The sequence below is a fragment of the Gekko japonicus genome, unplaced genomic scaffold, assembly GCF_001447785.1.
Source record: "Gekko japonicus isolate JY-2015 unplaced genomic scaffold, Gekko_japonicus_V1.1 scaffold942, whole genome shotgun sequence".
Taxonomy (NCBI): domain Eukaryota; kingdom Metazoa; phylum Chordata; class Lepidosauria; order Squamata; family Gekkonidae; genus Gekko; species Gekko japonicus.
Genome location: NW_015174871.1, coordinates 672,771 through 689,886, shown reverse-complemented (window position 1 = coordinate 689,886; position 17,116 = coordinate 672,771). Strand labels below are relative to the sequence as shown.

The following is a 17,116-nucleotide window of genomic DNA, read 5'->3' as shown; positions in this document are numbered from 1 at the left end:
AAAGGCCTAGCAACCTTCACTGTTAGTACAAATTAAGAACAACCAAAACCAGAGAATCAGAGGAAGGAATTTCCAGTTCATTTATTCCGTAAAATATATCTATATAAATATATCAACAGAGACCAAAGCTTCCTAAGAGCCATAATTCTATTAAACAGCAGATACTTAGCCTGGCAAAGTTATTTTTAAATACCTAAATGTCCCACTACATATATACTAAAGCATGTATGTAACAGTCAGATGTGGTGTGAACAAAACAGTGTTCTTCTTGTTATTAACACCCAACCATATTACAATGGATTCTGCATAGGTATGCTGAAGGAATGTCTATTTGCTAGATGTTATCTACGCAGACTTGGAATTCTGGTACAGAAAAAAAAAGCTGGTTTGAAAGATCTACATTTATCACAACTTACAAAGCTCATCTTATATGGCTAAATCAAGCCCCCACATTTTTTGAACACAGACCATTAAAGAGGTCCATTGAAAAAATTAATATTCTTTAGCCTTGGTAGTTTTAGATGTAGGTAATAGTGCCTTTGTTGGATAGTCAGTTAAAACCGGGACTGCTTGCATTTAGCGCATTATCACACATATTTACACACTTCAGAAAAAAGCAAACATACAGGAAAAGGGTTTTTAGACGAAAGCATCCCTGCCCACTATTTCTCTGAAAACAAGCAAGTGCTGTGAACTACCAAATGCATTTGTGCCCCATGCATTCTCGCATGTTACGGAAAGGTTACTGTCCCCTCCCCACCCTGGTCAGAAGTACCATGAAGAGCTTGTGATATATTTTATCTTTGTAATCTCGTGTATCCCCAGACCCAACATAGACTTATTAAGATCAACCAAGCTGCATGCATGCAGGCTTATTCCTTTGCTTTAGCTATGTAGTCAGCTAGCTTGTTAATGCCTTCTTCCTGTTGTTCAAGGAGGTCCAGAACGATACCCATCGGAGTCTTCTTCAGCCCTATGACTTCCATCTTATTTTCCAGTTTGTTCTTTATATTCCGAAGCCTCAAGGAAGCATGAATAAACATCACTGGGAGAAAAAGAAACCAGCATTAATGAACAGATTTTTTTTTTTTTGCCATCAAGTCACAGCTGATTTATGGCAACCCTGCAGGGTTTCCAAGGGAAGAAGCATTCAGGGGGCGGTTTGCCATTGCCTGCCTCTGCTTAGCGAGCCTGGTACTCCTTGGTGGTCTCCCATCCAAATACTGACCAGGGCCAACCCTGCTTAGCTTCCAAGCTCTGAATAGATCTGGCTAGCCTAGACTATCCAGGCCAGGGCAGTGAACAGATACTGCCTGATAAATGCCTATTTTATCACCACAGTATCTCCAAGAGATCACATTGGTCAAAGACAGTGTCGCACTCAGCTCAGTGCTCTGGCCACCAACACGGGGTCAGCCATATACTTCATGAATGTCATTACGGTAATTCTGAGGGATTAATCTGGTAGCCAGAGAGTTCATGGCTAATCATTACTAACAGGCCTGTGGCATCATCCTGTCTTCTGGATTTACCCCAAGAAGTACAAGGGTCTTACAGCATAGCTATGGATGGAAAAGGCAATGGGCTACAGAAAGTGGCTTAGCAATCCGTGTATTTGCTAGCTAAATAAAAACGAAGCTTTAAAATTCATCCAACATAGGGTAGCCAACTCAGAGCTGGAAAATTCCTGGAAATTTTAGGGGTGGGTCCTGGGATGGGCACGGTTTAGAGAGGGGAGGGAGCTCAACAGGGTATAACGCCATGAAGTCCGCCCTCCAAAACAGGCATTTTCTCCAGGGGAATGGATCTCTGTAAGTCTGGAGATCAGTTACAATTCTGGGAGACCTCCATTTTCCACCTGGAGATTGGCAACCCTACTCCCACAACAGTTTTAAGGACATCTACTGGTTTCTCAGTATCAGTGTAGTTTAGGGTTGCCAAATGGGGCCGGGGGCCGGGGAATCCCCCGCTTTGGCGGCCTGATTTCTGACGCGACAGAATCGGCCCCCGGGGGAAACCCCACCCCCGCGTGCACGTCACCCGGATGTGACGTCGCACGCTGGGGGCGGGGCCACAGCCATTTGAGGGGGAAACTGTTTCCCCCTCTAATGGCTGTGGCCCCGCCCCCAGCGTGCGACGTCACATCCGGGCGACGTAAATACATTGCGCGCGCACCGGGACATCCCCAGGAGTCCCCCGCCAAGGAGGTGAGTACCATTTGGCAACCCTAGTGTAGTTGATGCAAGAGGTTTTTTTTACTGACCTCAACATGGCCAGAATGGTCAAGATGGGGGACTGAGAGAACAAAAATCCCAGGGCTTAGGTTGCTCTAGGCCCCTGGGAAAACCAGGCAGTCTCCCTGTCTCATTTTGCTCTTTGTATGATAGCAAAGGAACATCCAGCTCAAGGCCTGTTGGTCTGAGCCAACAGTGATTGAAGCCCTATGATTTAAACCAGAAGTCTTTCTATGAGTCCTCAGCTGTTCACTTTAGTCCACTACATAACCTAGGCTTGCCAAGTCCCCACGGGGGGCGGGGAAACCCCCGCCTGAGAGGCCCGTTACCCGCCGCCGGCGGATCAGGCCCCGGGGGGGAACCCACCCCCAAAGCACATGCCATGCCCGGCGTCAGCACGTTACCCGGAAGTTGCGTCACTTCCGGGTGATGTAATTGCGGCGCGCGTGCATGGACTCCCAGACGAGGACTGGACTCCCCCGCTATACAAGAGGTGAGGACTTGGCAACCCTAGCATAACCTGAAACCAGAGCATATCCTTCTCCTGCAGCAAGGGAGCACTTGCAAGGTTCACCAGTTAAGCCAAGGGCTAAAACAAGATAATTTGGATTCATTTTTCCATTTTCTGTTCCTCAAGGTTTGGCAAGCCCCATGAATGCACATCTTTCTCTGGTTTGCCATGCTGAGAGGGAGCAATGAAGGAGGAGTAAGTCCCACTGAAGCCAGAGGAGTTCATTACGCCATTCCATCCTCCTTCCATTCCTTTTGTTTATTTTCCTTTCTGTTTTAAAGTGAGGAGCGGTGGAATAGAGGGAATCTTTCTTCAGGGACATACAGTGGCTCTCAGCAATACTGAAAGAGCCTTTCGTTTCCATTTTAAAAGTAAGCAGCCTCCATATTTACTCTTAGCAGCGTTTGGAACGTGCGTGCATGTAAGAAACTCACACAGCAGAGGAAACGTGATTCCAAACATGAACACCATGACACCTCCAAAAAAGGATATCAGGAAATAGCTTGACAGAATGATGGCTATGACAAATGTGGCTGGATACTGCTTCTTAAACTTGCGAATAAACTCTTTGTTGTGGGATGCCCACACAAATCCTGTGAATACCAGGACTACCACAGCACCACCCAGGATCATGTTCAGTGGACTTATGAATCTATAGGGAGAGGGAGAAACGAAAAAAGCTGTTAGTGCAACAAACCCACTAAGCTTTGAGCTCAATATCTTAATGCACGTTATAGCCTAGTGCATTTTTTTAAAAAAGCTCCCCCTAAGTGGGACCTCCAGTTGGCCAGTGTTTTTAACTTTACATTCAACCAGTGAATGGCTAAAAAACCCTGCCAACTAAATACACAGAATTCATTTCCAGTATTCATCATGCCTCCCCATACTTAATGTTACTGTTTGCAATAGCCTCTGTGCCAGAAGACTGGAAAATAGCCAAGGTTATGCCCTTAAAAATGGATCCAGAGAAAAATGGATATAAATCCAAAAATAAACAAACATGGAAAATACGGAGCAGTTAGCTTAACTTACATCCTGGCTAAACTGGCATAAAGTGTTCAAGGCAGAATGGTTAAACATGGAGCCTTGCTGAACAGGAACTGCCTGGCATGGTTTCTGTAATGGGAAGTTCTGCTATCCAGTATATGCTATTTACTGGCACTTCCCAAAAGCATTTGACAAAGTTCCTTAATAGAACTCTGAGTGAACTGAACAGTCATGGTATAGAACAAGAGTGTCAAACGTGCGGCCTGGGGGCCAGATCAGGCCCCTGGAGGGCTTCTGTCAGGCCCACCGTGGAACTGGCTGTCTTCTGCTTCTTCTTCCAGTTCTGCTGCTGCTGCATCATCGTAGGTTTGCAGCTTACAGATACACACCTGAGCAGCATACTCAAGTCTGCAACAGCACAGACATTTTGATGCAATAATTCAAAGCAAGAGGTGTCAGTTATCAGACACTGTTAAATAAACAAAATATTGCAAGTGTGCTAATGTTTTTAGCATGTTTTTATTTTAAGTAAAAAAACCCTTTGTGTTTATGTCCTTTATAAAATTTATATCTCCACTACCTGGCATTACATTTTATGATACACATGGCCCGGCCCAACAAGGTCTCACTTATGTCAGATCCGGCCCTCATAACAAATGAGTTCGACACCCCTGGTACAGAACATGCCCGCTAAGGGACCAGCAAGTGATTAAAGAAGAGGAAGCAGGGGATAGGAATGGACAGCTTCCACAGTTGAGGGAAATGAGCAATGGGTCCCCTAGGGAAGTTGACTTGTGGACCTCACTGCCATGAGCAGTGTTCCCTCTAAGCTGAGTTAGTGTGAGCTAGTTCACAGTTTTTTAGCCTCCAGCTCACACATTTTTGCCTTTGCTGAGGAAGGAGGGCTCCAGAGCAAACTGATTACTTACGGCAGCCAAATCTCTCGCTCACAACTTTAATGCCAGTAGCTCACAAGGTAGAATTTTTGCTCACAAGACTCCACAGCTTAGAGGGAGTATTGGCCATGAGTTGTAGAGATGACTGCTGGTGTAGCTGGATTTTAAAAGGAGGTCGAACAGATTTAAAGAGGATAGGTCTATTGCCAGCTATTAGGCATGATAGCCAAATGGGACCTCCACAGGCAAGAGGAGTCCTGATTGTCAGATGCTGGGAGAGTGTCAAAAGGTTATTTCTATGAACCTGGCTTGTTGGCATCCCTGTGACATTTCATTAGCATTGTTCGGAGCCGCATGCTGAACCAAACAGAGCACTGGTCTGATCCAGCACAGCTCCTTCTATGTCGTTCTGCTCAATTCTCTGCTCCTGTACCTCTAAAAGTATGTCTGACAAGTATTGCCAGATAGCCTTCAAATATGTAATTTCAATATAAAGAAATGTAATACATTATATTCAGACAAGGTACATAAATAACCTCAGCTATTTTGAAGTTTTAACATTCCAAGCATTCCAAAACATTAAAACCAAAATACAACAACATGACGTTCAGTTAGCAATCCTCCCTGGAGCTGTACATTATATACCATTTCACTGAAACAAGTTACCTAATGGCAAGGTTTTACAGGCAAGATCCTCATGCAATTTAATAAAAGGGATTTGTTCAGTTACAGCAATTAATCCCAAATTATCTTTACCCATAATACCCTTGTGACATCTGAACAAAACATGCAAAGATTGAGCTGGTATCTTTATATAGGTTACTCTCTGTATAGCCCATAATACCAAGTAGCACAGCCAATTCGACTGTCACAATTCCAAGCACATTATGCAAGAAATCAGCCCCAGAATTACCACATCTGCAACAGCTGCTCATGCTGAGCTTGTGTGTGGTTTCTAGGTTTCTCCTAGACCCAGACATTATAGAATCTGAAGGAAAGATGATCATGTTTTAGCAGCAGCTAAATATTAGTGGCAAAATATATTTAACTCATTCCTTTCAAGGCAAATAATTTCCAAGGTGGATTCCAGAATACTAGAGAGAGAAAAGGAGGGAGACAATGCCAATACACCTTTACTCAAAATAGTAAATGAATTTAATGAAGCTTTTGTGAACAAGTGTAAAGAGGCTTGGCTACAAAAGGCTAATGGGGCAAGTGATGCTCTGTCTTCTTGGTGTTTGGGGGGGTCAACAGTGGGAGAGCTTCTAATGTCCTGGCCCCACTGGTGGACCTCCTGATGGCACCTGGTATTTTTGGCCACTGTGTGACAGTGTTGGACTGGATGGGCCTTTGGCCTGATCCAACATTGGCGTCTCTTATGCCCTTAGGATATGAACACAGAACACTGAGGTCAAGTTATCTGGAAGGGGCTCCAGTCATACATTTTATTCTTAACCTTCATATCCTGTCTTTCCTCCACAGAGCTCAAGACAGTATACACAGGATAGTACTCAGCGCAAAAAGCTTGATTGTCAATGGCTGGGCTCACCAGGGGCAGACAGCAAGTTGAGCGTCCACTACCACAGGACTACCAAGCACCACTGTAGGTTATCCCAAACACAACTAACAGCTGCCACTAATTTTCCACACAGAAAAACAATGCTACTGCCGTGAGGCCATCATACATATTTCACAAGGGCCCCTGGAAAAAGATTCCATCTGGGCCTCCCCATACGACCCTGATCCAAACCAAACATCGCAACAAAACAAATCAAAGGAACCACATATCCATCTGTCTGACCATGTGTGGCAGGCATAGCTCATCAGAAAACAAAACTAGGAATCTCAAAATTGACCACCAGCTTCAGGATGACCGTGGGAGTTCCAGGGCCAAAAATGAAAGTAATCGGAATATCCTTGCCCAGGTTACCTCCACACTCTCCACCCCCCATGCTATTTGCAATAGAAGCTAGGCATGTGTAGTGGTTAAAGTGTCTGACTAGGACCTAGGAAACCCAGGCTTAAACCCATGGAAACCCATGGAAGCTTGCTGAGTGACCTTGAACCTGTTACACACTCTCAGCCTAACCTACCTCACAGGGTTGTTGTGAGAATAAAACAGAGGAGACGAGAATGATGTAAGCCACTTTGGGTCCCCCTCGGGAAGAAAGGCAGGATATAAATAAATGCTCTAACTTCTGTTCCTCATTTGTTGCCACTAAGGTAGATTAATTTATTTTATCATTCATGTAAACAGTGGAGGGGGGGGCAGCATCCTTTTACTATTTTGATAGATTATACGGAACTATTAACTCCCACTTCTGTTCACAATATTTACAAAAGTTAGCTGCTATGCTATTAAATTAGTTCTGTTGCCAACCAGCGTAGATCTGAAAAAAAGGGGGGGGGGGGAGAAAGAAAAATTAGAAAGTGGGGACAGATGAATGGGAGATCATGAAATGAAGAGAGCAAAATGAAAGAAATACCATAAAAAGATTTTTTTTAAAAATGTTGGTACCACACACTAACAGGGCTGCCCCTTTTCATGATCTGACTGTGGAGGAGCCAGGTGGAAGTAAAGGATAAAGTAAACCATAGACTGTGGTTGACAGTGACCTTGTTAGGAGGCTACATCCTGGCAATGATTACCATAAGCGTGTCCTGGCTGCTCTTGCCTTGCTCCACTGCTGGCTTGGCTAAAGGGTTTTGGATCTGATCAGCAAATGGTTTCCCTCAGCCTCCTAGTAAACTTTGCTAAAAGGCCCAGCCAGTAGACTCTGGGTGTTTCTTACTGTGCTCTGCCTTCCCTGCGCTCCAAGTGGCTGCAGTCAGAACTGCATTGGAATTTTTTAAAAAAGCTTTCCATGAATGCAGCACAACACCAGCTTCAGGGGGCCCTGCAGCTTACTTGGGGTTCCCAAATTTTGTCCCCTCAGTCCCCCTCTCCCACTTTTACAACTGATCCCCATACTACAGAGATCAGTTCCCCGGGAGAAAATGGCTGCTTTGAAGGGTGTACTCTATGGCGTGCCCTGTTGATGGCCCTCCCGAGGCTCCGCATTGCACATTGGAGCAAAAAACCCTAACTATAAATACACTTTGATGGGGTCCAAACTGGCAGAGACTGACCAAGAGAGAGATCTTGGAGTCATAGTAGATAACTCACTGAAAATGTTGAGACAGTGTGCGACTGTAATAAAAAGGGCCAACGCTATGATGGGGATTATTAGGAAGGGTATTGAAACAAATCAGCCAGTATCATAATGCCCCTGTATAAATAAATGGTGCGACCTCATTTGGAATACTGTGTACTGTTCCAGTCGCCACACCTTAAAAAGGATATTATAGCTTTGGAAAAAGTGCAGAAAAGGGCAACTAGAACGATAAAAGGGTTGGAACACTTTACCTACGAAAAAAGGTTAAAGTGTTTGGGACTTTAGCTTGGAGAAACGAAGGCTGAGGGATGACATGATCGAGGTTTATAAGATTATGCATGGGATAGAGCAGGTAGGGAAATGAAAGAGGTACTTTTCTCCCTTTCTCACAATACAAGAACTCGTGGGCAATCAATGAAATTGCTGAACAGTCGGGTTACTTCTTCACCCAAAGAGTGATTAGCACATGGAATTCACTGCCACAGAAGGTGGTGGCGGCTACAAGCATGGACGGCTTCAAGAGGGAATTGGATAATATGGAGCAGAGGTCCATCGGTGGCTATTAGCCGCAAGGTATAGATAGGGACTCTAGGGCAAGTGATGCTCTGTATTCTTGGTGCTCTGTATTCTTGGTGCTGGTGCAGTGGGAGAGCTTCTAGTGTCCTGGCCCCACTGATGTCACCTGGTATTTTTGGCCACTGTGTGACAGAGTGTTGGACTGGAAGGGCCATTGGCCTGATCCAACATTGGCTTCTCTTATGTTCGGATGTTTACCCCCAAAATCTTCAGGTATTTTCCAACCCAGAGCTAGCAACCCTACTGACAGACGTTTGCTGGCCTGACCTAATGGCAGAAGGGTGCAGTACGAACCTCAGCATGTGGGACACAAAAAACACCACCCTCAACGGTTCCTTGCACTATATATGTGAATGTCCCTCAAAAAGCAGTATTTCATAAGCGACACATGCATATCATAATTCCTTCTACACTTCAAACACAGTGAACTTTGGGCAGTTTTATTCTCATTATCACTTCATAATGAAAAGGATACAACTTGGACTGTTAACAGTGAAAAAGTTTTCCCTTCCTTCACGGCTTCAAGTTCACTGCCCACCTGTTCCCGTTCCTCATCTGAGCTTCAGGGCAGCATATTACAAACAGGTCAGATCCGCCTGCCGTTTGCAGCATGCAGCATCTGAGTTGCTCATGGTTAGCAACAGACTATATTTAGAGCAAGACTTTCTGAACTTTCAGCCAGGAAAAACAGGAACAGTGATTCCAGGCAGCAGCCACTCCACTCGTGTCTGATTCACAGGATGACACGTCAGTGCTGAGAAGATCTTCACTTTCTAAAAATGATTTAGTCAATAATATTTCATAGTAAAATTGACTACGCCCTTCCATCAGCCAACAACAATAAAGGCCTAGATCAGGCCTGCGCAACCTGTGTCCCACTGAGCCAAGCATAGTCTACGAGCCATGCAGCACCCACCACAGGCTCAGTAAGCTTTGTGTTCCTTACCTGCGCATATGTATTCAGGCATCTCTGTATGTATGAGTGGCACCCAGCAGGCCACCTTACAGATTGAAGGGTTAGCTTCAGCTTCATTTGCCATGAGATGTGCAGATCTCACTTAGACTTAAATCAAGCACAATCCACTTAAATGAACTGGGCCACCAGAAATAACACCAACACCTAACAAGGTGTGCCCATCCAAAGTTGGCTGAGCTGCCAGCCAGGTATGTGCGCTTGGCTGTGCAACTAGGGTTGCCAACTGCCAGGTGGGGCCTGGAAAACTCCCAGGATTAGAAGTGATCTCCAGGCGACAGGAATCAATCCCCCTAGAGAAAATGGCTCCTTTGGAGAGTGAACTCTGTGGCCCGATACCCTCCTGAGGTCCCTCCGCTCTCCAAATCCCACCCACCCCTAGGCTCCACCCCCAAAATCTCCTGGCATTCCTAAGCTTAGAGTTGGCAACCCTCTGTGCAACTAAACTAGACTTGCATTTGAGTTCAATGGGACTGTGTGGTTGCAGATAGTGACTGGTACCTCGGTTGAGCCACAGAGGCAACTATGTGGCTCTCTCTCGAATGAAGCGACAAAATCATTTTCAAGAAGGTAAAAGCAACTGGTTGCTTCTGGTTGTTCTAGTCATGAGCCACACTGCACCCAAAAGTCCTCCAAATTGCACACAGTCACTCGATACCACAGGTGGTATCAGAAGCAAGGTTAGCTATGGGATACACTCTAAATATAGCTCTCATTAGCGAGATTTATTGGCCGCCTCAGACATAAACAGTGTATGTACAGGCACCCAGTACCATGGTAGCACTTTCGTAATTTGAGGTGGAAGTTACTTGGACAGCTTGGAAAGGCAAGAGCTTGGGAAGAAGGTGATTAGCTCTTATTGCCAAGGAATAGGTTACTGAGTGGTGGCAGGGATAAGCAGGGAAGTGTGAAGAACACAACCTAAACAGAATGCTAACTGGAGGACTTTTGCCCTCTCCGTGGTTATAACAAGATGCCACCTCTTAGGAAAATGCTACCGGCAGAAGAAACTGTAGGAGATCAAAGAAAGAAGTGATCCTTGCTTCCATCTGTCTGTTGGGAGAGTCCCATTTCAGCAGCCCACAGCAGAAAAAGGACATGGAACAGATCACGGTAGAGATTCTGCTTTCAGATCTAAATTTGTTTCTGGTTGCCTTAAAGTCAAGTAGGAATTAAAATTCTTGGTCAGTGCAAGCAATTTTAGACTGAGATTAAGTATTTGTTATGAAAATGGGACTTTTTAAATACTGTCCCACAAGAGGCCATCCTCTTAAGAGGAGAAAGAGAAAATATCTACTAAGCAAAAGCAAAGCCTCGACTGAATAGGGTTTGTAACATGGTTCCAGCCAACAACAGGTAAGCAACAGGTGGGTTGCATGTTTAATTCCCTCAGCAGTACTCCTCAAGGAAGTTAAAACCACAGATCACCATTGCTTGACATTGGCAAATGCATATTCCCCAATTAGCTGGCATCAGACACTTGTAATTTAAAAGTTATCCATAAGGACATCTTTTTAATTTAAAAGTTAACCAAGAGGACACAGGCTACCTAGTTCTAGAGCCAGGAGAGCAGGAAAGTTGCCTCCTGAATTATGAAGGAACATTGACTGAATAATTAACACTGGAGGAAACATGTTTGATCACCATTTTTAACAATTCTGTTTTGCAAATGCTAAGCTTTAGAAGGCCATATTGATTTTAGGAAATAGTTCTCCTTCCAATGACAGCAGGAAAATATTCCCAAAATAATCACTTGTAACTAATGTGGTGGGGATAAATGTATACGGCAGCAGAGTCAATGACTATTGGCTGCACAGAGCACCAATGGAAGTTAAGTGATGAAAATGTGAAGGGACACCGGAGAGAGAACCAGGACACCAGGCTACAGTCATGTAACTGATGCCATATGAAGAAGTGTAACGCAGCAGCTTGCTTATACCAGACTAAAGTTAACAGTCTCTTCCAACAGTCTGTATTTTGGACAAAGATTCTTCACCAGAAAGGCAAAACTAAGGAGGAACCTAGTGGCACCTTGAAGAGCAGTGACATTTTTTTCCACCACGAGCTTTTGTGGACTAGAGCCCACTGAATGTCCCATCACTATGCAGACCTTTAGGTAGGAGGAAATGTTGCCAGCCTCCAGGTGTGACCTGGAGATCTCCCAGACTTACAGCTGATTTCCAGATGACAGAGATCAGTTCTGCTAGTGAAAATGGCTGCTTTGAAAAGTGGAGTCTATAGCATTATACCCTGCTGAGGCCCCTCCCAAAGCCCTACACCCAAATCTCCCAGAATTTCACAACCCAAAGTTGGCAAGAAACCATGAAATGCAAGATGTACAGGATAAAAAGGTAATTATGTAGAATCGAAATTTACTAGCGTTGCTAAGAACAATAAGAATTTCTCACACATCTGACTGATGGGTATTTTTGAGATGTTAATGTAAATGAGAATGAAAATGGGATTTGTATCAAAGAGAACTGCTTGCAGAACTGCTTTTTATACTACAGGAAAAACCTTCAGAAGCAAGAACATAATACCTGCTGTAGCATCTCTATCCAGAGCCTTAGGGTTCACTTTAACTTGCAGTTAAAGATCCTACAATGTTGACTTTTGGGAAGTGGAAGTAATTTTAACACACACGATTTGTACATGTGTTATGTTAAAAACAGAAGCTTTACCTGAGAAATGCTGTGATTACACGAGGTGTTCTATAAATATCTCCAGCCTAACAGCCTTTCTGGCCAATCTGTGTTAATGCTGTAAAGGGTATATAACACATAGGCCATCCTTCCCTGAGGGAAAGCCAATCTGCACTCGAAGTAAAGGTACCCTCATCCCATTTAAATGAAAATCAAAACAAAGTTTTGTGTGCAAAAGGTCTTCCAAGTCTTGTGTGCCTACTGACTCAGTAACTGCAGATGCAGCATCAAACAGAAATCTATGTAACTGTAAGCACAACAGATATCCACATCATTTTTACACAAAGCAGCACTGTAGTGAATTTGCTTCCACTGGCAGTTACAACTGTCCATTGATGAGAGTCCATGAACTTGTTCGTTTTTGCAAAGTGTCAGGCCACACAGGCTACTCCTAACATTGGTTTTTCATTTTGAATTAATACAGAATACATTATGCAGTCTACGCCCATGCTCATTGAGTAAGAATTAACCCTGACTCTATTTGATGTAGATAATTCCCATTAAATGAGCTTAATCTTAATCTGCCACCTCAATTCTCAATACATTTAAAATTATTAGCCTATCTTTCTGTACAAAGGTCCACATGTCGCTTCCTCTAGATTATGGTACAGTTCCCTGCTAAACCTTGGAGATGCCATTGAGTCAGCATTCATCAAAGAAATAGCACTGGTGTTGAAGCATCAAATTTGTATGGCCACAAAGAGAATGTGTCACCTGCACCATAGCGCATTTCCTCGCACTACACTATATCCATTCCATTCCTCATTTACTGGTAAACTGCATGCACTGCTTAGAAGGACCCAGTCTCCAGCGATACTGGAACAGCTTTATGTGTGATCTCACAGAACAGCACTCACTATAAGATCTGAATCAGCAACCTTTATCCATAAAGAACTTAAAACAAGATTAGACCAGTGATCTAAAATAATGGTTCTACACAGTACACAGTGATCTAAAATAATGGTTCTACACCTCTGCACCCAATTATTCGGAGTGATTTACTGGTATAATTTATGACTAGTGATAACCAGCACTTGAATTTTAAACATTTGCCTTAAGTAAATCCCATTTATTGCAGTAAAACATCCTCCCCTAAGCAAGCATGTTTAGAACAAGGGCGCAAGATACACTGAACACATTTCTGCCTTGAATGCTTTGTTTCTGCTTGTTTCCTGGGCAGAGGTTTACTGAATATGTGCATATGTGTGTGAGAGACACACACAGGACAGTAAGAGAGAGGAATGTGCCCACACCCATCAAGCAGTGACAGAGTTGCTTACAGCCAACTCCAGGGTCATATGGAAGAACAGGATAGGGCCTGCAAGGCACTTTGTATCTACCATGCTTCATGGCAAATGTGCAGATATCTCTCTGTGCCTCTTGAAAGTTCATTTGTGCAATGGGAAGGACATGCAGTACCAGCATCCTGATCATTCTAGCTACAGTTTTATGATTTGTGCTGCAGGGAGATCGGGCTCAGGTTGCTAAAGAAACAATGATATGTCAAACATTTCCAGACAGATGGGTTACTGCTACACTAGCATGACATCACAAAATGCTCTATTTGGCATTTAAATGGCATTACACTAGAACAGCTGTTGAAGATCTAGGAGCCAGTCTTCAACCATTCAGTCAGAGTTCAATTGCTTAAAGCAAGTCACCAATGTTATGTGCAATTAGGAGATTCATCACTGATGAAAAAAAACTATTGTAACTAACTGGTGTGGATCTTAGCAGGACAAACTGCTAGCCTGGGGTGAAAAGAAGCAATCTGAGACTAAGTTCGGAAAGATCCAGTAAATCCACTGCTCATTTGGGTGTATTAGGCAATTTTCAGAATGTGTGTTATTTCCTGCCAATCCTAGATAGTTGCCCACAGAGAAACACAGTGCTTACCTGTAGGGACATTTTTAAGTGACACTAATTTTTTAAAAACACTCTTACAGAGAGTCTTTTTTGTTTCTGACAATCTGGCAGAGAGTTTAAGGAACATTCTATGTCTTGTTTCACTTTCATTCGCTTTGAATTAAATGAAGATTCCAAAGATCTGTAAAGAGACACGGGGCACCATTGACGTCAATGTCATTATTCCGTTAATACAACACCAAGCTAGGGACTTTATTTTGTTCTGTTGCCTTTTGATTGAGGGTACTTTGAACCATATGCTCATCTTTACTACACAATTTCTCAGGCCTTCTCTAATGCTCTCTGCTTCCTCTTGAATCAAAAGGCCAAAAGATTTTCCATCACTGCATTATTTTAAGTGCTTACTACCACAAACTTCTACAGTGATGCTTCAGAGCAAATTTCCCCATTGCAGTGAAAATTTAACCCTTTCACTATGAGTCTGACAGCAAAAGACAAGGAATTGATCCACCCACAGCCTATGAATCAAGACAAAACCGATTAGCCAAATCAGCAATTTATAAATAAACCAAGTGCATGTTTTGCAATTAACTGAATATTCAGTATTACCTTGAATTTAGAGTCCCCAATAATCTGTGGACAATGGGCTTGGAAAACAAAGATAGTTTAGCTTTCTGACATACAAAATTCATAGCTTAGGAATGTTCAGAGATAGTTCAGTTTCACTGAAGAACAAAGATTCTGGTTCCCACGATGGTGAAATGGGGGGTTGAGTCTGAGAAGACACGGTACCGCCACGTTAAAAGCAGGCTGAGTCATTCCAGGCACCAGTTAGACGTCTTTTCAACAAAACCCACCATGTGAGTGAAAGGCTGACTCATTACTGTTGGGAGGACTCACACACCACAAGGAGATTTGCTGGGCTTCCAACATGCAAGAACTATTTTCCAAAGATGAAATGCCACGGATGCAGTCAGAGAAACATGACTCATCTAGAAAGTCACAGCTGAAGTCTGAGCACTTTCCAGTCAGGTTCAAGAATGGGATCATGTGCCCCATTAATGGCTAGTCGAAGACCTTAAAAACTGTCACACTCACTCACTAGATTAGTCAAGACTGCAATCAGGGACAGGCTTGAGGCAGGTACTGTGCTTAAGGTTATGCCTATCACAGCCCACTGACAAATGAAGCTGCCTTATATTGAATCAGACCATTGGTCCATTGAGGTCAGTATTGTCAATTCAAACTGGCAGCAGTTCTCCAGGGTCTCCAGCAGAGGTCTTTGACGTTACCTGGTACCTGATTTTTTTCAACTGGAAATGCTGGGAACCGAAATGAGGACCTTCTGCATGCCAAGCGCATGTTCTACCACTGAGCCATGGCCCTTCCATTCATCCTCTCCTGGAACTAGTACCAATAGTTCATCTGGACTTTCAAACCTGGCAATGCTGATTATGGCCAGGATTTCTTTAAGATTAGTTTTTAAATTAGTATTGTATGAAAGCATATGATGTGAGTACCCATTTAATAAAGCGTGCATCTGTGTGACTGGTATCACTGAGTCTATAAAAATAATCAAAATTCATTAGGTTAGTATCAAACACATACTGACTATTGTATTCCTTATCTTGTACCACAGGGATAAATTTGCATCAAAGTCACAATGCAGACTACCACTGCAAACAGAAGCAAGGCATTATTTTAAAAATGAGCAAACTGGAGAGGGCACCAAAGGCAGGCCTCATCTGGGCCTTCATTTAATCTTGCGCTAGCCCACCTTTTGTGTGTGTGGGGGGGAGGGACCTGACCTGTGAATTTCTTTGCAAGACATGTATTATATGGTTGTGAGGGATGGGGGTGCGTTTCAGGATAGAGCATTTTAAACAGATCAAGCAGAGGAGATCAGAACTAGGTTCAAAAGGAACATCTGAATCTAAAAGCCAATATTTGACCTACACAGCCACACCCAAACAAGACAACCCTAATAGCTGGCTTGGATGGGAAATTAAAGGCCTATTCCTAAACAATTAGAGACTTAATACACAAATACAGTAGCCAACAGGATATGCACATATTTATGATTAATGGGCACATATACAAAAATTTTCATAGCTTACTGCTAATGAGATCCTAACACAGAGGAAATGCCACAGACAGGCCCAGAATCCATTATTAGCTCCAGAATCCATTTTCAAGACGCTCATTCAAAGGAAGAGGAAAAAGAGTAAACCCGGTCAGGGCAGCCATACTGAAGAAACTACATGGAGGCAAAAATAAAAGTAAGTCGCCTGCTTTATTCAGCCAGGATAGCAAACTTAACCTGGGAGGAAGTCACACTTAAGTCAGCCAGTGCTTCTGAGTATAAACGCACCGTTTACGACTACAACATTTTCGTTTCCGTTGCGATTGCTGCGTTTTCGTGCGACATCTCGCCATCTTTAAAAACCCCTCCACCAAAAACCTTTGAAAGCCAGCAACAAAATGCAAAAACCACCACTATTTTGAGCACCAGTTACAGAAATGCTGGGGAGCAGGGAAGACATTCGCAAATGACACTTCCGTAGAGAAATACAAAGCTGCTTCAGTTTACCCAAGGCCTAGTTTGCACGCGACGGAGTCGGATGGTCAACCAAAATCTGCCCGCTGCCTTCAAGGATGCATTCAGAACCGGGGAGGGCAGGTGAACAAGGCATCCACCACCACCCCCAACACCCAACTCCTTCTAGGCTTACCCCACGATGGAGATCACAACAGCGGCCACCATCAGGTAATTGGTCTGATAATAAAGCAAATTGCTGACTACTCGGTTGTTCCATTTCGAAATGTCTTTGAAATCCGGCACGGCGAACCGGTCGTGGCCGGGAATGAAGTCGTCCCAGGATCTCCGCGGCGCCACTTGCACGTCCATAGCGCCTCTCCCATCCGGAGTCCTGCAGCGGCTGGGGCGCGTCAGCAAGGCAGGCTTAAAGAGCTCCGAGCCAATCAGCTGATTGGGGTTGGCTCTATGGTTGCCTGCACCGTTAACAGAAAAGGGACGTCGAGGGAGGGCGTTTTATTCTCCCAACACTTTGAGGTCGGTGGCTCTCTCGGTAGCGATCTGAAGCGGAGGATTATAGTGGAGGCCCGCAAAGATCACCCGTTAACTGCCTCTGAGTTATAGTACAGTCGCTTTTTTAAAACGGGGATCAAATTTTGAGTCTAGTGGCAACGTTAAAA

At 43.9% G+C, this 17,116-nt stretch overlaps 1 protein-coding gene across 1 annotated transcript; it reads right to left on the bottom strand.

The window, feature by feature from the left end:
- Window positions 1–459: 459 nt before the first annotated feature.
- Window positions 460–16,853, bottom strand: ARL6IP5 (ADP ribosylation factor like GTPase 6 interacting protein 5). Its single transcript, XM_015424807.1, has 3 exons — window positions 16,633–16,853; window positions 3,180–3,397; window positions 460–1,045 (listed from the first exon to the last, which is right to left on the bottom strand). The coding sequence occupies exons 1-3, from the start codon at window positions 16,806–16,808 to the stop codon at window positions 873–875; spliced, it is 567 nt and encodes a 188-aa protein (XP_015280293.1). The 5' UTR covers window positions 16,809–16,853; the 3' UTR covers window positions 460–872.
- Between the last annotated feature and the right edge of the window lie 263 nt (window positions 16,854–17,116).